We start from the raw sequence: 24,116 nt of genomic DNA, 5'->3' as shown, positions 1-24,116 counted from the left end.
TTATTATTATAGAAATAGAATGTAAAAATTGCAACTGTAATAACAACATTCTGACCCCTGACCATCAGCCTGCACTTTATGCACTGGGTCTCACTGGATCTGAGACCAGCCTGATGACATCAGGGAACGATTAACCCGTTTTCTAAAAGACAGAAGCTGAGGCACAGAGAAGTCACCTTGGAAAGCCATGTAAGGTTAGGTGGCAGAGCCAGGATTTGAAACAAGGGAGACCCATTCGTGAAGTTTCTCAGGTATTATATTTTTTATGGATCTGACCCAAAAAAGGCATAATTCTGATTCATTCACATTGGATGACCATTGTGGTGACTCCTATCATTTTTTTATGTGATAATCTAAGGGAAAGAGATCAATGCCTCTCACTCAATAGTCAGGTATTGCAGGTTTTAAAAAACCTTGGGGCACACTGGTTGGAAGTCACTGCTTTATACAGACAGTGTGGAGGCACATGCATTTAAGGTGTATCAGCTAGAGGAGACCTAGGGAAACATGTGTGTCCCTATAGAAAGGAACAAGCATAGGAGATACAAATTCCAGGTATGACTTCTCCCTTGGTTGATCTTGAACCAGATTAAGTTCTCTGGGCTTCATATCAAACCAGTCCATTCCCTGCCTTAATTCCCTCTTGGCGTCCTTTTAAGGCAGAGGCATTAATAACAACACAACAGCGACCAGAAACCCAAAGGAGGCCACAGGCAGGAAAAGAATCCCATTGGTGGTCATGCTATTCAAATAGGAGGCGAGTTTCCTTTCATAAGGGCCCTGATTGGCCACTAAGTTATTGCTGAAAGGTGGGGGCACCCCGCCTTCCTGAGCCCTCTCTCCTGATCTTCCGTTGCTTAACTGGAGTGTGCTGAACTTCAATTTGATAATTGCATCCTCAAATCCCTTAATGAAGGTGCCTATAAAAGTATAAATAATTACCCAGTACTGTAATTTCGTATTTGCAAACTCCTTCCTGACTGTTTATGCTTCACCTCGGTTCAAAAAGGAGGTTTAGGAACCCACCTCAACCTTGTCTCAGGGAAATTTCATAGCCCAGAGGCAGGTATCTTAATTCAGTTCCCCACCCAGGTAGTCCGGGTTTACCATCACTGCCTCCCAGCACCAGACCTCTGTCCTTTCCTCCTGCTATTTATAAATTCCAGGGAGCACTGCCTTTTTGCTTGGGGGCAGGCGATGCAGACATCCATCCTCACCACAAGTTCTGCCCCAGGAACTTCAGCTCCAATGCCAGCCTCTGTGAAGGGCACAGGGATCGCTGTGTGGCTGGCTTGCTTTCTCGGGCACAGGGATCGCCCTGTGGCTGGCTTGCTTTCTCCCACACCTGTCTCCTCCATAATCTGTTTGCTTGGTATTGTATTCACCGTAGCTCACAGGGCACAAGCCACTGGCCTGTTCGGCTTCTTTCTTCACCTGGTTCCTATTCTTTCAATAGTCACCAAAGCCCATCAAAGGAAGTGCTGGGATCATCTGGGAGGTAAAAGCCAGAAGCTACAAACCAACCAACCTAAGATTTGGAAGCCTTTGTGTGGGTGCCTCTTTACAGCGCGGAGGGGGTGTGCGGATGCTGGGGTACATCATGGGAGGGTGTGCAGATGCTGTTGTACAGCATGGAGGGTGTTCAGATGCTGGGGTACAGCGTGAAGGGTGTGTGCAATGCTGGGGTACAGCGTGGAGGGGTGTACAGTTATGGGGGTGAGCTAAATGAAAAGGGGAGCAGCAGGGGCTGAGCCAGGGCTGGCTGAGGATGTGTTCTCTCCCCAAACTGTGCTTAGCACCTTGGCTTATAGCGAGGGTTTGCAGCTGACAGCTCTTCCACCAGCATTATTCTTAAAAGCTGCACTGAAATTACTCACCTCATGTAAAAACAAGTGCGATTTACATCTAATATGGGTAATTACTTTTACAGTTAATTAAAAGCGCTCTCATTACACTCCCGCTGTGATGCCTAGGCTTAGCTCTTATTTGCAAACAGACCCTTGGTTTGAGTTCACCTCCTGACACAGGGCTCCTACCTGAGGGGCACCGCCTTCCTCCGGATCGCATTTAACCGTGCTGAGCCAGTGGCGCTGGGCTGCCTGGGCTCCTGCCAGCTCGCTCTGTCCCCCGAGAACCAAGCTGGAAAAAAAATTAGAATGAAAGAAGGTGACAGGATTAGCCAAAGAACATAAGAGCATAATCCATAGGCAAAAACATTAGGATGAAGACAACAAAATAATTCCTGGGGAGGTGTTACCCTCAGAGAATGAAGGCAGACAGACGACTTAGAAATGCCCTGTTCTCTTACTTGCACAAAAGCTGGGTGTGGGGATTGTTTGGTGCGCTTTCTGGCTGTACAAACCTCTCCTGCTACCCTCTCCCAAGTAAAATACTCCTATTCCACCTTAAAGTCTCTTTAACTACTTATAAAGTCAGCAACTTTGCATTCTGACTTAGCCAATTAACCCAGATTTGGCTCTCTTGGTTGAAAGGATTTATGTTGAGATTGTAGTTTACTTACTTTTTTTTTGGCCATTTGTATGATTCCAGGTGAAGTAGCGCTTAGATTCTTGGTCTTCTTCACGTTTAGGTGGAAACCTCAGTGTTTTCAGAATCAGACCCTGTGCCTTGAAACAGGGATCTCTATCAGAATGAAACTTCTTTAACACATACTAATAAAATGCCTCCTTGAATTATCACATCCCTGGTAAGTAATTAAGGCTGATTAATTAAAACACATCGTCATTTGAGACTTAAATTCTGAAGGAGCAGAAAGACTGGTATTTCACGGAGTTTGCAGACCCAGGGAATTGGATGTTCTGGTCTATCGCCTGGAGCTTTTGATGTTTTTGTGAAGTTATTTGCTTCCATCTGCTGGCCACATATGATATTGCAGTAACTGAGCACCTGTGAAAGGAGACATGTTATGAAGTAGGTAAAGGAAGTCAGTGCACATGATTTAGACTATTCTTCATATGTTCAAGTGGCCTTCTTGGAACCTTGGTATTTTTAGTTGAGTGAACACAGGCTGAAGAATTCATCCAAATGGCATACATGACTTCAAATATGGATAAATGATGGTTACAAGACAATACAGTTATTCAGGTGTTTTTTGTTTTTTTTTTTAAGTTGAATCAAAATCATTATCCTTAATTAAGGTATTTAAATTTAGACCAATGATTTAAATGTTTAGGTTCAAGGGTAATATGTGGTGTGTAGGAAAATATAAAATACATAGCAGGTAGATCAGATAGATTCCAGGCCTTTAGCTGTCCAGGCCAATTCCCTACCCTCGCTGACTCTCAGTTCCCTCATCTACAAAATGGAAGCATTGAGCCAAATGGTACTTATGGCTTATATTTATTTTTTAAGTCTGAATATTTATTTGTGGAGAGCAGCTACAGTGTTTGGGCAGGTTCAAGCCTCTGACTAATGAGAGGGCACAGTCCACTCATGGCAAAGCACATGCAAGTCCAAGCTTGGAGGGCAAATTCCTCCCAGCACAATTATAGTCAAAGGCTATAGTTGTAAGCTTGAGCTTATGGTCTGAACCTGCAGTTTCAGGTAGCTAAGTGATATAGGCTACGGGAGGTGCAGCAAGTGCTGCCAAAACAAAGCTTGATAGAGTTCAGGTGCATGTAATTGAGTAGATTTGAAACCTGCAAGAACATTGTAAACATCTTAACCATGCCCTTACTTTGCCTCATGGAACCTGTCTGTAAAATAAAGGCATGGCTTGCATACTGTGGCACTGTCTGTCCATCTGAAAGCAGTGTCCCACCTAGCCCCAGCTTTATTCTCTTGTCTGTCTTCTTTAATCCTTCACCATCCCCATCCACCTCAGGCTCACCAAGGGGCCATGCTGAATATAGCACATTTATTAAGGTTAATTTTTTTTTTAGGAATTCAGCTTGCAGTAAATCACTGTGTTCCAAGTGCAAGAATTTAAACTGGTATTGGTTGGATTCTTTTAAATTAGAAGTAACCGTTTTCCTTAGAACAATAGGAAACCTAAGTCCAAACTATCATGGGAACTAATGTTGAAAAGGAAACCATTTACAATGGAAGGGGAGCAGAATTTGCCACCCCAAATACGCCTCTTTGGTATAAGGATTGTTTGAGGGTGATTATTTTTAAGGAACTGCAGATTCAGGGGAAGCTCTGAAAACAGAATAGAAGTTGCCCTCTTGTAAGATAAATTTATATTTATAAGGGAAACCTACACTTGTAAGGGTATCTCCCTCTGTCCCAGGGAAAGAGGGATGATAAGTGGCCAGAAACTTTCACCAATGGAGATAATGACTTAAATCTGCACAGCAGCCATCCCCTTGATTATTCTGCTTTTCCAGATAACCTCCCAGATCTTTTGTCTTCAGCTGGGGATGGCAATTGAGGTGGTGGCTTGGGCCATTCCCTGCGGGGAGTTACTTAGTTTTCCTATGTCTCTCCCTGCACTGTTCTCCTGTTAATCTGTCTTTTATTAGGGGATGGGCCTTCAGCCAAGAACCTAGAAGCATGGAGGCAAAACTAGTTTTCCTCTTCTCCATAATTTTGATTCAAATGGGAAATGTACTCCTGAATTAGTTTTGGAGTGTGGTGTCCAAAGGTACTTTTTTGTAATGTTATCACCCATCTTGCCATAGCTTTTATTTCCTTTTGAAAAGGAAGAAGGATACACTCGGGTTTCTTTCCCAGAAGAAGGGCAGATGATCATAAGCCTGATCGACCTTGAGGGTGATTATTTTTGTCAGGTGAACCGTAGGCTGTGTCTCCCCAGAACCCCAGAGATGATGTAAGCTGCAAGTGTTTTCTAGGAATCACTCCGGGACTTTGTGAGCATCCCAGGCCAGGAGAACAGTGCTGTGTCCAAGATGCAGCATCCTTATTCAGCTCCCACTCAGATGCAAGCTTCTGGTCCCTTCTTTCCATTGTCCCACCAGGACTGACCCCTGAAATCATTCACAGGTTCCAGGGACTCTCTTCTGCAAACACAGGGCCCCCGAGCACAACCCAGGACTGCCCTGGGGTCTCTGGTTAAAGGGCATGGATTGCATGAGTAGTCCCAGGGTCACCCCTTCCTTTGCTCAGGGATAGGTATCAAACTAAAGAGATTTGCATGGGAAGCTTTTGGAGGCCTTGGTTACTCCCCTGCGGTGTCTGTGAAACACCTGCCGCAGGTGTACAGAACAACAGGGATCTATCCTTACAGTCTGCAAGCCAGGAGCCAAGGTGTCAGCAGGTGTACTTCTGCCAGAGCCTCTGGGGGAGGGTTCTCCCTGCCTCTTCCAGCTCCTGATAGCTCTGGATTCCTTGACTTGTGGCTACATCACTCCAGTCCCTGCCTGTCATCATATGGTCAGCTTTTAAGAGGACACTCGGATCACCCGGGATGACCTCATCTCAAGATCCATAATCCACATCTGCAAAGACCTTTTTCCAAATGAGGTCTCCTGCACAAGTTTCTGGGGAGAGGACCTGGGTATACTTTTCCCAGGATTGGGGGAAGGGGGGCGCGGATCTTGGGGTGGTGGTTACTATTCAACTCACCACAGGCTCCTACCATCTGAATCCTCCCAGGCCTCTGGCATATCAGTGGCAGAGGTTTCTCTCCACCCATTCACAGGGACCAATGATCCAGGATCCATGCTGCTGATGGGGCCCTACACAGTGGGCATACATAACCCTGACCTACAGAAATCCTTAGAAACAACTCACACTCAAACATGCAGAAGAAAATAAATCTCTATCAGGGGAGAGAACAGCCAGCCAGCACTTTGATGACTGGAAACCAGAAGAACTCAGGAGGCTTAGGAGAAAAAAAGTTTAAAAACAAAACATTTTTAAGTCTCATTACTCCGTGAGAAGCAGGTCTTGCAAAGACGTCTGAAGGATACCAGGGCGGCAGCCAACATTGGTCAATGACTTGCCAGATGCTAAGGTCTTTGCCTCATGTGGGGACACGTGAGGCAATCGTTATTATCATCCTTTTACAGATGGGGACATGGAGGCACCATCTCACCACAAGTGTGGTGGGGCCCTGTGAGTGGGAGGCATGGGTTGTCCATGACTGAGTCACTGTTGGGGTGTCTGGCTGTGGAAAGGAGCACCCTGGATTGTAGGGAAATGGATTGATTGACAATAATTTGTGCATGGCTTCCCATTCCTACTTAGCATGTAAGTACTTGTGCTGTCCTCCCAGCGAAGTCTTCCATGGGACTAAGGTACTTAGGCAGCCACTCTGGTTCGGAAAAGATCAGGTCAGAGCCCATCTGGCCACAGCAGCTCTACTTGGAGCGATTCGAACAATAATTTGTTCCTGCCAAGGTGGCATTTTTCCAATTTAAGTCCAACATTGTTCCGAAGTGAGTGCCATCCCCCAGGGCGCTTCCTGCATAGATCTGCAGCAGATGACAAACCAACAATATCATCTAAATAAAAAAAATCCAGCCTGGGCTTAGTAAATTAATCCTGACAAGAAGAAATCGAATAATCTTAGGGAGGTGGCAAGAGTGCTGATGCAGCCAGATGGCTTTCTTCCGAGCCTGTGGGTCCTCAGTGGCAGATTAGAAACATAACCTGCCTCTGGGATACTGACTTGGTTAGGAAGTTAACCCCTGCCACTTCTGTGTGGGTGAATCTGAATTGGATATTGGCCTCTCTGCAAATTTAACATATTTTCACTGGGGGAAAGAGCGGGAACACACACCTAAGCCGCAGGGAGCTACTCTTTGTTACCTTGTTCCTTTATGGCACCATTTATATTTATGCTTTTCACCACTCCCATACCAAAATAAACTTTCCTTTCTCTCTCTTTTTAAATATATTTTATTGATTTTTTTACAGATAGAAAGGGAGAGGGATAGAGAGTTAGAAACATTGATTGGAGAGAAATACTGATCAGCTGCCTCCTGCACACCCCCTATTACAGATGTGCCTACAACCAAGGTACATGCCCTTGACTGGAATTGAACCCAGGATCCTTCAGTTCACAGCCTGACGCTCCAACCAAACCAATTAGGATCTGCTTTCTCTTTATGGTTCTTAGAGCATGAATTCCAAAGAGGGTTCTTAGTGAGAGTAAAAGGCATGTTCTGACTCAATATCTAGGGTCAGTCAGAGACCTTGGTGTTGAACACACGAGCGTGAGTTTGAAAACCGTGGCCTCTGACTGTGCCTTGCAGATCATTGGAACCTTGTTTGAATCTACTCTGGCTACCATGGCAACATATACAGACTGAATGGCTTCCACAACAGAAATGTATTTTCTTATAGTTCTGGACGCTGGAAGTTGGAGTCAGGGTGCCAACAGGGCTGAGTTCTAGTGAGGACTCTTTCCTCACTTGCAGATGGCCACCTTCTCTCTGAGTCCTGCATGACAGTTCCTCCCTGTGTGCATGCAAAGAGAGGGAGCAAGCAATCTCTGAGGTCTCTCTTCTTATAAGGGCACTAATTACAACAGATTAGGGCCCCATCCTTATCACCTCATTTAACCTTACTTATTTTCTTAGAGGCCTTTCTCCAAAATATAGCCACCCTGGGAATTAGGGTTCAGTTGGTTGGAGCATCAGCCCCTGCACCAAAAGGTTGCAGATTTAATTCCCAGTCAGAGCACCAGCTAGGTTGTATGTGGGTTTGATCCCCAGTCCAGGCACTTGGCCACAAATCAATGTTTATCTCTCACATCAATGTCTCCCTCTCTTTCTCTCTCTTTCCCTTCATCCCTTTCTCTCTAAAAATCAATTTTAAAAGTTATCCTTGGGTGAAAATTATATATAAAGTTTGTAGATGGATTTTGGTGATGGTTGCACAACAATGCTTAATGCTGCTGAATTGTACACTGAAAAATGGTTAAAATAGTAAATGTTATGTGTATTTTAATAACATTTTACAAACAGTGATTCTGAGTGGTTCTTCACTGATTTTGCCTCCTACTGCTTCCCCATGTTGATCCCCACACCAGCCAGTGGCCTCCCTCCTCTGGCTTGACCGTGTACAATGTGTTTCCCCCCAAGATGCTCCTCCCCAACTGGCCCCAAGCTCATTCCACACCTTTCTTCAAGCCTTTACTCAGTTACTGATTCTCTTTAAAATTGTAATTTTTATTCTCCTCTTCTCAGCATTTCCCTTCCTCATCCCCCTCTTTATTTTTCTCCATAGTACACATCCTCTTCTAAAATAGCAATTCCCATTTCTTTTTATTGTATGTCTCGTCTAGCAGAAAGTCAGTAGCATCAAGGCACGCCCTCCATGTGCTTTGAATGTTACTGAATCTTCTCTGCCCAGAGCACAGCCTGGCAAGTCAGAGGTACTGAATGCATATCTTTTGAATGAGTGAATGAATGTTACAGTTGCTTGTGTGTGTATCTGCCATTCTGTCTAACTGGAGAGTTCCTTGAAGGTAGAAACCATGTGGGTTTTCCCCCCCACTATTACATTTAAGAGCAACAAGGAAAATTGCATAGAAAAGTAGGTGTGCAATAAATATGGATGGATAAATGGACGGATGAATAATGGAGGAATGGATGATGGATGTATGAGTGGATGGATGGACAGATGAAGGGATAGATGGATGAATGGGTGGGTGAGGTATAGATGAATGGATGGATAGATGGATGAGTGGATGGTTGATAGATGATGGATGGATGGATGGGTGGATGATGGATGATCGCAGGATAATGGATGGATGGATGATGGATGGAAGATGGATGGATGGATGAATGGATGGATGGATGGATGGATGGATGGATAGATGGATGGATGGGTGGATGGATGGGTGGATGGAAGATGGATGGACCGATGGATGAATGGATGGTGCATAGATGGATGGATGGAAAGATAAAAAATAGACAAGGATGGTTTCGGGCTAAAGAGAGGATGATGTGACTATTCTAAATCTGAAATGGGAGAGAGACATTATGTCTGATTGAGGGCAGTCTGCCGATGTGAACAAAGGTGTCTGGGGAGCATATTATTACATGAACCATCAGCTTCTCTTTGCTGTGGCCTCTGATCCATAGCTTTTGCCTTTACCCACATCTGCATGTGATAAAGCTTAGTTATGACGTCCATATGTCTCTAATGCAAACACCAAGGCATATACTTCTGAAAAGCGCTATAAAGAGCAATGGCTCGAGAAGCACTGCTGGGAGGGTGAGCTCTTTATTATTTTAAAGGGCATTTCAACGACGCTGCTGAGTGTTCCCTGGCCATAAGTCTGACTCCTGTTCTCTCTCTCTCTCTTCCTCCTCTCAGGATATCAAAGCAGACTGCAATACCTGTGCGGAAATAGAGGACAGAAAGGTAAGTCGATATTTTTCATTGTCTTGGTTTCAAACAAAACAAGAACACGGTGATCTAAAGCAGTGTTTAAGACATGCCTTGCTGGAGGGTGGCTTGCAGAGGTGATGTGTGTGCTGCTGTTAGATGCTGTCAAGACAATCATGCTTTATTTTTAAAAATTAATTTATTTTTAAAGACCATCATGATTTAAATGGTTCATTGTACTCTTCCTTGCTCTGTGTTATTTCCGATGACTTTGATGAAGAGTGTATAATGCAATTTATTTTAAAAATTGGTGCTGATTGTAGTTGAATATGGTTGATTATCATGTCCCATAGTGCATATTATTAAGTAATATTAAATGGAATATATAGGATGTATAATACAGTATTGGGGTTTTCTGGGTGTGTTCTTATATTTGAAATATGCTCTTTGGGTGGAGAGAGTCTGCCTCCATGTCCATCCTCATGCAATAAAGGAGCGACGACATCTATTTCCATGAGATGCTTGGGCAGCAAGAGGAGGACATTGCCTACACATTTAGTGCTCCCCCCCTTCACCATGCCCCCATTTATCTTCTTGCTGCACTTGGTATGGATCCCCTCAGGCAAAGGCCCTGGTAGACACGGCTCCTCACTTTAATATTCCCATGGTCCCTCTTTATTGACAGGAGTTTGCAGAAGTTTCTGTCCAGAGTACACCCAAGCAGATAACATTGTACCTTTAATGCCTTGAATCCAAAGAGGTCAAATAAGGGGATTGAGGCCACATAGCTCCTGGCTGTGTACCAGGTGTCATCCCACACTTTCCGAAGATGTTTCTGTCTGTGTCTGTACCGCTGTTGTCCAATGCCGTCATTATTTCCAGCAGAGCTTTTCAGCCCTGATTTTGTGATAGCTCTGTCGTCTGCTGATGGGTAAGTTGGTGGAAATCGTCTCAACACAAAATTTTGCTTTTCAATAAAGGCGATTGCCATACATTACATTAAGGAGTATAACACATGGCAGCTTAAATCCCCTCTGCGTGATCTTCTCAGAGTGGGGGTTGGGTATTGCTCTGGCAGGCAGGCAAAGGTGTTTCCATTCAGGTTTGCATTCATGGCACGTTTCCTTGCTGGTGGCTTGAGTGCCTGTGCTTTGTGAGTGGGACAAACTGCCACTGGGGCTGACCACGTGTCCACGGGATTTTTCACGTGTTCCCACCATTCCTGCCCTCAGTGAGCTGCCGCGGACACTCGCTCACGGCAAGGTGAACACAGGTTCAGCCCTGCTTCCAAGTTCAGGATGTTTCTGTTCCCCTTTGGCTTTTATGGAATTCACAAACGTGTGTGTGCCCAATACTTTTTCTTTTCTTTTTTGTTTTATTTAAACTTTCATTGCCAGTAGTTTTTGAAAAATGCCAGGAGAACTGATGCTGTTAAAACAACATCAGCCCCATCACCAACAAGATAAATGAGCAACTCAGACAAGCTCGGGGCAGTGAGAGCTGGCCACAGAGCTCCATCCTGCCTGTTGGCGGCATGAGTCTCTTATGTCAGGATGGGAGCGACGCCCCAGGCCATGGCTGCTCTGTGGTGCTTATTGGTGGGGGAGTCATATTTATCATTCTGTCCAAGCTTCAGCTGTTTTCCAAAAACGGGTAACACACATGTACATGCACACATGTGTGTTTTTCTGCTTTGTCATGGATGGTAGGTTGATTCAGATACTTAAAAGGAAGTCTTGTTTATAAATCATTCTTCTGACTCTAGGTGTTTTTGGCTGAGTGGATAGAGTGTCTGCCTGCAGACTGAAGGGTCCAGGGTTCAGTTTGGGTCAAGGGCACATGCGGGGGTTGAGTGCTGGAGTCAGCCAGTCAATGATTCTCTCTCATCATTGATGTTTCTATTGCTCTCTCCCTCTCCCTTCCTCTCTGAAATCAATAAAAACATATATGTAAAAAAAAATCATTCTTCTGTTGTTTCCTGAACTTGATATCATAGGATGAATGATACAGAATTAGCCCAACCTATGGCTGCAGTTGGTAGTGATGATTCCTAGAGATACTACTACCTTAATACTTGGTCTGTTTTTACTGTCTTTCTCCCTGAGGACTTCGTCTTTCTTCTGTTCCACAGAGCTTTGCTTTCCGTCTAGATTATTTCCTGATTTATTTATTTCTGTGACGTGTCCTTTTGGTATTGCTTCTCTGTGTTTCCCGATGTGATTGGGGGTGGGCCTTAGGTGTTGGAGGTAGTCTGTCTATGAAGGTCCTGTCTCTTAATGAAAATGTCAGGATGCAAAACCTAATCGCCTAAGAGGGCATTCCGCCCCACACCCCTCTACAGCAGAGGGATGCCAGCCCTTCCCTCGTGCATGACGTGATGGCAGGCCTGGCAGCTGCAGTGACGTCACCCCGGTACTCCGCTACCCTGACACATAATTATGGAATTTGCAGGAGTGGTGATGCTCGCTCCTGCATGTGTGTGTGTCTCTCCATGTAATCCGGATGCTTCTGGCAACATCACTGATTTGATAAAGTGGAATTAAAGTGACAAGAGATGACAGAGGTGCCAAAATAATCATTGGGCCTGTGGCTGCAGAGGCTGCCTGTGGCCGGCAGGTTTTACAGAGAGAGAGCCGCGAGCATTGAAGGAGAGTGCACTTTTCTCTAAAGCCTCCTTCACTGAGAAGCTGATCAGGGGTCTCTAGGGCTCCGTGGCTTCCCAAGAAAAACTCCCTTTTACCTTTTAAACTTGATTTTCTTATTTCTTTCACCTTCCCTTCCTTCTGGTCTCCACAGGATGTACCTGCATGCTCACATTTATTCTTTGGGTGACTGTTGATAAGAGGACTTTAGGGAACACAGGGTCTCAGGTTTTCTCGGGAGTCTAACACGTTCTCTCTGGCCGCCCCTCCCGTGTCACACCTGAACCCGTTGGGTGGGCTTTTTACCTGGAGATGACTCCCTTTCCCCTAAAATCCTAGACCAGATGTAATGAAGGGGGACAAACTGAACCTCGGAGTGGAAGAAAGCTCTCATCATTGCATAATAAAGAAAATCGCTCTTCTTGGTCGGCATAGCCTGGGCTCAATCTGAGACTGTGGACAGAATGAGAGACGTTTCTTTTTCCTCCTGTGTTGTTTGAGAACCTTGCCTGGTTGTTTATGAAGAAATGCATGGTGCACATTGGAACATGGTTTTGGTTTATGTTTCTCTTTTGCTCATGAGACCACCCGTTAGCAGAGCCCTGGGAATGGACCTGCCTTTGGATGGCTTGGGGCCATTTCTGGAACCCCCTGGAGATGCCCCAGGATGACCTGAGAGGCTGGCCGCATTTGCACCTTGAAGTGGCAGGTAGAGGCACTGGCCGCTCACTCCCACAGGGGAGCACCACAGAGCTCAAGCAGGCTCAGCAGAGGGGACACCAGGCTGGCAGCCCATCACTCAGTGCAGCTCTAAGGCCCCGCACAACCGCACACGCCTGACATTTACAGCACCTGTGTTGCTGGTGGGGAACCGAGGCATTTAAATTCATTTTTATTTGTGGTGTAAAATGCTCCCGAATTCAATGCTATTATGAAGACTGCGATTCGGGTGATGAGAGGAGAGGTTGATGGATCAGTCAGGGGGAGAACCTGTCAGGAGGAGATGAGCGCCCATTTGTCAAAGGCGGTAAACACAGGCAGGCTCCCTCGCCTCGCTTGCTGACTGGCTTGGTGCAGCTAAGCAGTGTCAGAGCCGCAGTGAAATTGCAGGTACGGGGTCTGAGTGGTTTGCCAAGGGATGGCGACTCTCAGGTTGGGTCTGATTGAACGGGATCCTGACCGGGAGGTAGACCCCGTGGGTAACACAGAAAGTTCTGCGCTTTTCTTCTTGCAACAGCTCCCTCTAGCTCAGTCATTGCATGCACCTGCAGGTACTTAGAACAGCTGTGTGTGGAGGCACCAACATGCCTCACTGCACAGGTGAGGTTAAGTGACTTAACCGCAATTTCTCAAGTTGCATCATAGATCAGGATTTGGAATTTTTTTCTGAGATTTTTTTCTTTCAGAGGCTATGCTCTTAGCTCTATTTCTTATACATGCATTCACATGTATGCACATAACATGCACACACGTATACACAAAGATGATCAAATTTGTAGGATATGAGAATTGCCCTTTCCAATGGAAGAATTTGGACCTAGGTGAGTCTCTCCACCCATTGCTAAGTAAAGAATCTGTTTTTCAATTAGGGGACAAACTTTCAGCCCCTGATGTCCTGGCTCCGGCTGGCTTGCTGTAAATTCACCGTCCCTTCTGCTGCACTCCTGGCACCTGCTCTGGTCTTGAAGGCAGGAGATAGTGGCTTCAGAGCACAGTTCTGGCTTCAGTTTCCCAAAGACCTGGTTTGGTTCCCAGCCTGTGCTTTGCCAGCAGGGTGTCCTACAAGACTTGGAAGAAGTTCCACGCTCAAAGCAAATGAGTCAACAAGATGCAGTAGTTACTCCCACAGGAGGGAGCTAGGATGTCCTGGTCTTTTGTCCTGCTTCGCCTCCTGAGCAGCTTTCTTCCCTTGCCCCAGTCTCCACTTTTCCTGTCTGGGATTTGGAGATAATAAAACCAACTTGAAAAGTTCATCTGAGGAATTGAGAAGATAACACTGCAAAATAGTTCATGTGATGCCTGCCACAAAATAACCCAACCAGCAATAGCTACTTTTGCTTGCGTATCTGCTAATGGCCACACCACAATGACAGGCATTCCATGCCATTTATAAGGAAACTAGATGCCCAGTGCACGAAATTCATGCAGGGGGGATGTCATTCAGCCTGGCCTGCACCCTCTCTCAATCTGGGACCACTGGCTCCTAACCGCTTGTCTACCTGCCTGCTTGATTTCCCCTAACCACTTGCTTGCCTGCCTGCCTGCCTAATTACCCCTAACTGCTTGCCTGCCTGCCTGATAACCCCTAACTGCCTCTGCCTCAGCCTCTGCTACAGCAGCTTCCTTCAGAAGGTCGTTTGGCTGTCCGGTCTAATTTGCATGTTATGCTTTTATTACTATAGATACCTTTAAAAAGAAAATGTCCTGGGGGTTCCAAGAAATGGACACACGATGAGACCTAGGAGAACTCTGGAATACCTTAGAGAGAAAGAGATGCTTGGCAAAAGTCAGGAAACAACACTCACCCGTCTGCCAGGCTCAGGCAGACATCACACGTTAGTGGAGGGAGATGAAGGCAGCTGCAGGGTGACATGTCATGGCCAGGACAGCCCTGGACTCTAGAGAAATGGCCCCACCTGCAGGGCAGTTGTACAGCTGCCTGCTGCCACATGGAATGTAGGCGCATTGTGGCCATTTTCTGAGCTGATCTGAAAATCTGGATTTTAATTTCAAACCACTGGTATTTAAAACACTGTGCCAAACAAACACGTGTGCAGAAATGGGTCAATAGGCTTTCAAGTCTGGTGACTGGATGGATTAGGAAGAGTTCTCCTGGGCCTGCTTCCAGGGCTTGTGTGTATGGAAGGAAGGTCCTCCTGGCAGAGGGAGGGAACAGCATGGGCAGATGCATAGAGATGCGGACCCAATGTTTAAGGCAGACAAGGGTCAGGTATGCATATTCCAGTGGCTCTGGGGGAGATAGAAGGTGTGAAGGGCAGTATTTACCATGCCAGTGGGTTGGGGCTTTACATCCATCTCCTCTCCCAGTGGAAGTGCAGGTCCTTACTGGGTGGGGCCGGACCTGTACAGAACCAAGAAGATGAAAATGTGTGACTGAAGCAGCCAAAGAGAGAGTCATGAGAAAGAAGGACTGGGGTAGAGCATGGGGATGGGGGCATAGCATGCAGGTGGGGGCAGAGCATGGAGGTGGGAGTACAGCACGGAGGTGGGGGCAGAGCATGGAGGTGGGGGCAGAGCATGGAGGTGGGAGCACAGCACGGAGGTGGGGGCAGAGGTGAAAGCTGAGCATGGAGGTGAAAGCTTAGCATGGAGGTGAAAGCTGAGCATGGAGGTGGGGGCACAGCACAGAGGTGGGGGCAAGGTGTGGAGTTGGGTGCACAACATGGAGATGGGTGCACAACATGGAGGTGGGGGCAGAGCATGGAGGTGAGGGCACAGCATGGAGGTGGGGGCACAGCATGGAGGTGGGGGCAGAAGCCAGTTTGGTGGAGTGCAGGAGTGAAGTTGAAGGCTTTGGCTACAAGGTGAAGTTGACCAGGACTCAGAAATGGTGGGGATGAATTGCCAGCCAGGCATCCCTTTGTGAAGGTGTGTGACAGAGGAGGACCGTGGTTTCCTGCAGGCCAGCATTGCCCTTCAGGAGGTGCCTTCAGGTGGCTCATGGATGGTGGCATCAAACCACTTACTCACAATCTGAAGTCATTCTCTTGTCAATTGTTTTCAAAAGCTGGGATTATATAAAAAAGAAACAAATTGGGGTTTTGTTTAACAAACCAAAAGGTATCAAACATATGCTACTCTACCTTTTTAACCAAGAGACCCAGAACTTTGACAGACAATTCCACTCTGTCAGTATAATTTATTAACATTGTTTTAGTTTTGATTCCAGTTATGTTCTATGAATGACAAAGAATACTGCTCTTTCCATTGACTTCAATAACTACCTCCTTTTAAAAAATCCCACTTAAGATTTATTTGTACAATTTTAACACATTCATCAAGAACAAAAGAATTGAGTTTATTAAAAATCATGTACATGGATTGCAAATAACTGGAGTTTAAGAAACACTGTTTTCTAATGTTGGGTTTGCCATCTGAAGAGAGACTTGGGTTTGCATTTGGGAAATTTTAAACTCTACTCGTCTGCAAGAGGGACTGGAAGGAGACAGGATGGATGGAATCGGGACCTGGGCTGGACTGCAGACAAGAAGGCATGGACCGGACCTAGGTAGGTACAGAGGAAGGTCTGGGCTTGTGAGGAGGCGAATCATCCTTTCCATGTGGCAACTCTCCCATGGGTCATGGGCAGCTCCTCCCAGGGACATGTCAGACACCGCTCAGTTTAAGGGTCAGCGTACCACTGATGCCATGAGGAGACAAGTTGATGAGTTGATAAGCATGGACAATATATTAATCTGAATTTTATAGGCATGGATGCCAGTGAAGTTGAAAAGCGTTGGTTTTCTATTACAGTGCTCTCTTGCTGTGGGGATGGGAGTGGGTTAGTCATTTGGGCTCTGACAGGCAGAACAGAGACGAAGGAAGAGGCATGCTCCTTGCTCAGAGGGGCTTTCCCAGGGATGGGGTGCATTCATGGACCACTGTCTCATTAAAGATCAAAAGGAGATCTTCACGGCAGACAGGGGCAAAGCCTGCAGTGAGCACCATTGGTGAGCCTCACAGAATTCACCTGGGGATTGGGTTTCTTTTTTGCTCCAAATGTCCTTTGTTTGAGGCCAATTATATGAGTGCATTAAATAGGAAAATGCTACGAGATTGCCCAACTCTGTGGAAATGAAAGTGAAAGTATCCCTGAGGAATGGTATTTGAGTTGCATTTGGAGGGGGAAGCAAGGAAACATGCCTGGGCCGGGCACAGAGATGGAGGTCTGAAGGAGGCATAGTCACCCAGGGCTCCACTCTCCTGGCCATTTAACACCAGCAAAGCCTTTGTTGGTGTTGCTTGGCTATGCTGTTTGTGCCAATGGGCTACATCCCTTGCAAATTCCTCAGGACTGTGAATCTTGTTGAGATTATTAACCATCATTCCTGGCAGCAAGACACTCATCCCAAGTGAATTCACAGCCATTCGCTGGCCTAAGGTTGGGCTGTATGCAGGACAGTGCTCGCTCTCCCTCCCACCACCTCCAGCCACAGAACAGTGCCTCTCAGTACCTGCAAGCCACTCACATTTGAAGACTTGCATCCATTCCTTTGTTCAGCAAGCACTGTGCTGAGATCTGGGTGAGATTTGCTGTGCACCCTGTTTTCTGCTAGGAAACAGGGCATCATCAGAGAGAGAGCTGCACATGCAGCCACCTACAGTAAGACTCAATGTTATTTTTTCGGTAGCCAAGAGTAGAGATGATATATCCCAGTGTCTGGAAATATGTGTGTGGAGCCTCGAATAGGAGGGGACAGAAGTCAACAAATTGGTTGCTGCCAAAAATTCATCAGCATTTTATTCACATCTACACAATTTATTTCAAGTGTCAGTGCAGTAGACCTGGGTTTGAATCCTGGATCTGCCCTTTATACATTGAGAGATCCTGGGGAACTCACATTAGCTTTCTGAGTCACAGCAACACAGCTGTAACATGGGGCCAGACAACACACGCCATGCATGTTTTGTGGGCTGGCTGAGTCAGGGCATCTTGAATAGGAAACCGGATTGGACCAGCTTCAAGACAGAGAGAAAAAGACAGCTGCTGAGTGAAATGACAGCAAAATCGGTCTGCCTTCTGGTAGTGCTTGGTCCTGGTGTTTAAAATGTAAATGAGGTGGCCACTAGCTGTAGGCTGAAATCCTACCCTTGAAAAGAGAGAGATTCCTTTTTCAGTAGTTTTAGCATAATTTTTGGGGGTGATGCTCCTTGGCTTAGCTCAAGTCGTTTAGCTGTGCATAGCAGTCCTGTGCCTTCACCCAAACCAATAGTAGGATGGGCCCAGCAGAAGGACTTACATGGACTAAAAGCAGAGTCCCTAAAGGTAACCGTGATTGATTGTTTTTCTGGAAGAGAAAATGGTCAACAGTAATTACAACCCGCATGCAAAGAGCATGTACTATATACCAGGCACTACCATTCTATTACTGACTCCTTATAAAGATCCTCTAAGGTGCATATAATTTACATCCCTATTTTATAGACAGGGACACCCAGGGAGAGAGGTGTCCCTGAGCTAATGCGCCTGAGCTCACCTGGCAGTAAGTGTAGGCTGGCGTTCAAGTCCAGGGGATCTGGGTTTGAGTCTTCACCACTAGGCTAAGCCCCTTTCACTGAAGATGCTGCTCAGGAGAAGGCAATAGGTGGGCCTGCTCAAGGCACACGCTCAGTGCCTGGCCCACAAGGAAAAGACAGCTCTCTTTATGGGAATGACTGCTACCGAGGCCTCACCAGAACAGAAATAAGCTGGGTTAATGCTGAGCAGCCCTCTGCGACCTGCCTGCATTTAATTTCCCCTAAATCACTCACCGTAAGGTATTATGTGGGGGTCCCCAGTAGTCTGCTCTCCAGATGATCAAAATGCTCCTGGTCCAGCCAGGGCCTCTCAGCTCTGCATGATGGAGTTATCATAGACCAGGGCTTCTTACTCCAGGACGGCTCTCTGCGCTGGCCTTTACATTTTATCTGCATGTTAACTGATGCTTTCCTCTTTTTATGAAACTTTGAAAATGAGGTGTTCGCCGTACTTTCCTCTTTCATTTATTTTAGAAAAATTTGAAGGTGGTTGTGGGCTGGGGCCTGGGGAAAGCACATAAACGTGGAAGAGCTTCTGAAACAGAATTGCTGTGAGTTCAATTAGCCCATGACGGTGGCAGTGCCATGGATGGAGATGTGAGAGAGGGAATCAGTGGAGAGCTGCTGAGCTAGATCGGGCCCTTTGTCTGGTAACCGTGCCATTGACCTTGAAGTTGACTGTGGGAAGCCCTTGGAATAAATCACGGGTGCCACAGAGTGGCTAAGTGTTTTAGCTCAGGGTTCTCAAATGCCTGGGTTTGAATCCCAGCTTGCTCTCTTCCTGGTTATTTAACCTCTCAGATGCCTAAGTACTCATATAAAATGGAAATGATGAGAGTAGATAATTTCTGGGGTCACAGTGCAACTCAATGAGCTAATACACCTTGGGAATTTAACATCCTGGCTTGGCATAGTAAATGCAGGCGGCCTTATTATGACATTCTTAAATTTGCTACACTCCTACTCTTCTTCAGTCCTTGTCTCAGTTTCTTAGATCTCTGGTGTGATCAAAGAAGTAAACAGCGAAGTAAGGAACAAAGCTGAGACTTGATACCAGGTCTCCAATGACAAGCCTGGGGTTTGGTGTCTCTGCAGGTGCTTATCAATCTGGAAAAGAAGGTGCATAGAGAGGGATGGAAACGTGTAAGCCTGTGATTGGGAAGCGATTCAATCTCTGGTGTCAAGGGAGATTGATAGTGGCTGCATAGAATGCGGTGTCAATGAGGAGTCCTCCATGTAGGTTCTACTAGAGAGTGCGTGATTGATTGGTGATGCCTGCCAAGGGTGAATGAGGGGGTTACAGTGAATGTGCCAGGAGTAGGTGGTTCTTGGCACTGAATCTGGCAACTGTTGAGAGGAACAAACTCCAGATCTCTGTATTGAAGCCCAGAGGTGAAGAGAAGACAGGAACTTCATGCTTCTGTGGCACTCACTCCTTGATCTTTATGTTTCAGCCCACCTGTTTCTCCTATTACCTTATGGGTATGTGTCTATCAAGGCACTAGTGTTTTATAGACAGTGCATGGATTGGAAGCAATTTACCCCAGAAGGGTCTTATGAGCAGTCTACTCTGTCAATTACATTTTCAGTGACAACTTACTTGATTTCAGCCTCTGATAGGTAGGGTTATGTTCTTGATAATTAATATCTGAATTTAAAAAATGCAATTTATTCATAATGATATTTGTCATCTCTCTGCAGTTATGTATTAATTGGACAGAATCCCTTACATTTTAATACCATTAATTATAGCTATTGTTTTCATTTGTCATTTATTTCACAAAAGAAGGCTATTCTTTTTGCCTAATTTTTAGTGACACGTCTTTCTTTAAACTCTAAATTAAAATGTATTTAGAAAGTGCTTAATTGAATGCAGAGCCAGTTTTCTAGGAAAGTCTTGTCACCTCTTCTTAAAAAAAAAAAAAAAAAAAAAGGCCATTAGTTCTTTGGAGATGGGTGGAGTGAGCGTTAATTAATTTTTGCTCTCCGGTTGGTGTATTTTATGATCCCTCTTCTTGATATGTGATGGGCGACATTATGCTTTAGATAGGAGGCATGCCCTGTCCAAGTGTGATTTATGTCGCCCCGGCACTTTTGCACAGTTCAGCTGAAATTTTCCTCGTGTTGATCAAGGTCAGAAAACCCAGGGATTGTGCCATCCATCTCAGCAGCCAGACTGCTGAAGTAATTGTTGGTGGAACTTGATGTCACAGCAGCAGAATCCCAAGGGTGAGCTCAGGAAACATGCACACATGCACGTGCAAGCAAGCATATGTGTGTGTATTCACATGTGCACACACAAACAAGGCTATGCACATTTTATACTGAATTGTTATTTTACTAGGGCTTTTTGGGGGCCAATTGTAGGCTAGAATTTGTTTTTGCATGAAGTCATTAAAAATGCATTACCTTTTACTGTGGCCATTGCAAATTAAAAGCTTTCAGGATCTTCTGGTCCACCTGAAGTTTTTCATATTTTCTTTTTAACTAAAATGTTTTCTGAGTGGATTGAAGGACAGATCCTTGAGAACAGAAAATAGCTCAAGCTCCAGTTATTCTAGCTTTGGGGGTGGGGAGTAAATGCCTGCCATGAGCCTGGCTTGCAGGATCTGACTCAGCCAGGGCGTCTCATAGCTTCTCTCAGTCATCTGAGCCCATTCAGTAACTGGTTCCATGGTTCATAGAGAATCTAGTCAAAGAAGTAATTGAAAAGTTTAAGTGCATCTCTGCATCTCTTCAACATAGCATCTTAAATATAATTTTTAATTTGATCTATTCATATTGAATTTTTCTGTTGAACCAACTTATTGATCCACACATGAACAAATATTAATTGTGCCCCTATGATAGGAATGTTTTCATGGGGAAATCATAAAAGCCTGAGAGTGATCACTAAGGAGCCAATAGAAAATTCATGCAAGGAAAATCATAAGTAGAATCAGACACATGGTGAACACCTGTCCTTGGTAGCTGTTCAAAATGCAAATTAAAGCCACTGTGAGCTACTAATTTCTGCCTACTAAATTAGCCACATTAGCATAAAGTGAGAATATTACCTCTTTCCATTTGGCTAGGTTGCCCTGACACTGGCTCTTTTTTTTTTTCTTTTTTTTGTTTCTGGTTTTGTTGCAACTTGGTGAAATCAGTTAAAAACCAGAGTCCCCATACCTATGAATAACCATGGAGATAATTATTCTTTTGATCCCAATCTTAAACCCATGAATTATTATGAATTAATCCTGTGAATATAGTTTGTTTTAATTGAAACAAAAGGTCACCTAAACAGAGACACCATCATTTTTTTATTTGCAATATAATAAGATTGACTATAATTTAAATGTCCAATATTTAGGGAATGACTTTAGTACAGAACTTGATGGTGTGTACATGCTGTTAAAAAATGATTAATATGTGTGTGTCAGTGGTCAAGAAACTAGTAATAGATATATCAAATAAAAATACATTCCATAAGATAGCAAGTGCTTCTGATTATGATCATATGTAAAAGTCTCATGGGTAAAGATAAATATTTATTTTTCTGTATTCAAACATAATTTCATTAATTTGTGATTTGAGAATTAGAAAGAAACTCATGCTGATGGTTAATGTTGTGTCAATTGGACTGGCCAGGGGATGATATCTTATATCTTCCTGTGTCTATGAGGGTGTTTCCAGATGAGATTAGTGTGGACCAATGCACTCAGTAAAGTAGATTGCTCTCTCCAATGTGGGTGGGCATCATTCAGTCCATCGAGGGTCTGAATAGAACAAAAGTCTGAAAAAGAAGCAATTTAGCTCTTTCTTTTTTCTGTCTGAGGCAGAGAAGAGGCAATGAATGAATGCAAAGTCAGAAATTTATGGTCAATCCAGGAGATGAGATATAGAGGGCCAATCAGCCATGGACAGGGAATGTTGATAGCCAAGTCAATGACAGAGGTAAAAATAGGTGTAGAATTTGGAGGAGTGCCACAGTAGATGGGCCCTGAGAGACTAGTCTGACTGGAAAGAATCTGCATATGTAGAGTATGAAGGAAAGGGAATCAGAAAAGGAGAACCAGTCTGAGCACAATCCCTTCCTTTCTGGATATATTAAGGGAAGAGTATTTTAGCATTATTATAGGAAAGAAGTGAGAGAAATTTAGCTCTCTTATGATTGTAAAAAAAAAAAAAAAAAAAAAAAAAAAGCAATCCAAAGTGCCTCAAGCTAAAAATATAATTGATTTACTTTATATAATAGGTTGAATGATAACCTAAAAAAATATGTTGGAAGTCCCAATCCCCAGGAACTATGGACATGACCTTACTTGGACATAGGGTCTTTGTAGACCTAATCAAATTAAGATGAGGTCATGAGGGATTGGGGAGGTCAGGGCACTAATCCAATTGTAGCATTTTTATATAACAAAGGAGAAGAAGATTTGGATGAGAGACACAGAGGATGGGGCAGTGTGAAATTAGAGGCAGAGATGGGAGTGATGAGACTACAAGCCAAGGAGAGCCAAAGGTTGATGGCAGCCACAGGAAGAGGGAGAGGCAAGGGAGGAGTCTTCCATAGATCCTTCATAGGAAACATGGATCTCCTGATACCTTGATTTTAGGCTTCTAGTCTCCATAACTGGAAGAAAATACTTTTGTGTTGCTTTGTGCCACCCAGATTGTGATGATTTGTTACAGCAGCCCTAGGAACTAAGACACTCCCACCTCTTAAAATCCAGGGCTAGATCCAGGTGCTCATAACGTGTCAGCAGGAAGATGCCTGTCTCCATCTCTGGATTCTGTTTATCTTGGAGTTAACTTAATTTCAGGCAGGCTCTTCCCAAGTGAAGAAAGATGGCTCCAAAGATTAATTCCAGACTTGCCTTTGACCAGTTGGAGTGACACAGTCCTTGGCTTAGTCAGGCGTGGGTCCTGTGTTCATTGCTGACACCAGCTCCTGACACTGTTGGTATGGAATGCTGTCTGTGGCTATGCCTGAGTCCCATGTGCATCCCTGGAACTTGGACCAAGTGTCCACTCAAAAGGATTCCAAGAGAAATGGGAGTAGAGAGGTTTCCAAGCAGAAAACTGAAGATAAGCAAGGAGGAGAGAGGATATTTTCATCAGAAGTAGCTGAGAGGATGCAGCACATGAGAGAACACACACACACTTGCACATAAACATACACATATACACATGCACATGCATATACACATGCATGCATGCACACAATGCATGGTCACACAATACATAAATGCACAAACATGCACATATATGCATATGTATGCACACATATACATGCACACACAAAACATGCATGCACACACAGTCCCTCCCCTAGGTCAACTGGGATCAGATTATAGAGAGACATGAGCACAGGCAGGAAAGTTATCAGGTAGACTTGAGAACATGGCCCACAAGGTGAGAAGTAGCATTGCTGGGAGTTCTGAGGAAGGCCCATCATGATCTGAAAGGTCTGGGGAGAAGATGCATTAGAAAGAGAATACCCTCCTTCTTTCCTACAAATTTGGGAAGTTCTGAGCCCTCCTATTTGCAGCTATAGCACTTCCCCATGCGGTGGCCCCAGGCAAGGCTGCAATCCTATATAATAAAAGGCTAACATGCAAATAGACCAAATGGCAGAATGACCTATTGCTATGATAGGCACTGACCAATAGGGCCAGATGCTCAGTGCAGAAGCTGCCCCCTGGTGGTCAGTGTGCTCCCTCAGGGGGAGCTCCACTCAGCCAGAAGCCAGTCTCACAGCTGGTGAGGTCAGCAGTGGTGGCAGGAGCCTTTCCCACCTCCATAGCAGTGCTAAGGATCCCTCAGGAGCGGGCCTAAGCCAGCAGGTGGATATCCCCCGAGGGGTCCAGGACTGAGAGAGAGGGTGCAAGCTGAGGGACCCCTCACCCCACTGTGTAGGAATGTCATGCACAGGGCCTCTAGCAGTAAATAAAGGTGCCAGAGTGCCCC

At 45.1% G+C, this 24,116-nt stretch overlaps 1 protein-coding gene across 24 annotated transcripts in view; it reads left to right on the top strand.

The window, feature by feature from the left end:
- The window catches only part of RBFOX1 (RNA binding fox-1 homolog 1), a 1,418,051-nt gene that overhangs the window by 515,486 nt on the left and 878,449 nt on the right, over positions 1-24,116 (top strand). For all 24 annotated transcript variants that reach the window (XM_084882378.1, XM_084882381.1, XM_084882366.1 and 21 more), the window contains one exon: positions 9,253-9,300. Coding sequence is in view for 7 of the 24 variants with exons in the window: in XM_084882398.1 (XP_084738524.1) it covers positions 9,253-9,300 (48 nt within the window). In the remaining 17 variants the exon portion in view is untranslated. The remainder of the gene's footprint in view (positions 1-9,252; positions 9,301-24,116) is intronic.

This window comes from Pipistrellus hanaki, assembly GCF_964339955.1.
Source record: "Pipistrellus hanaki genome assembly, chromosome: 4".
Classification (NCBI taxonomy): domain Eukaryota; kingdom Metazoa; phylum Chordata; class Mammalia; order Chiroptera; family Vespertilionidae; genus Pipistrellus; species Pipistrellus hanaki.
The sequence above is the reverse complement of the archived record's forward strand: the minus strand, read 5'-3'. Positions and strand labels throughout refer to the sequence as shown.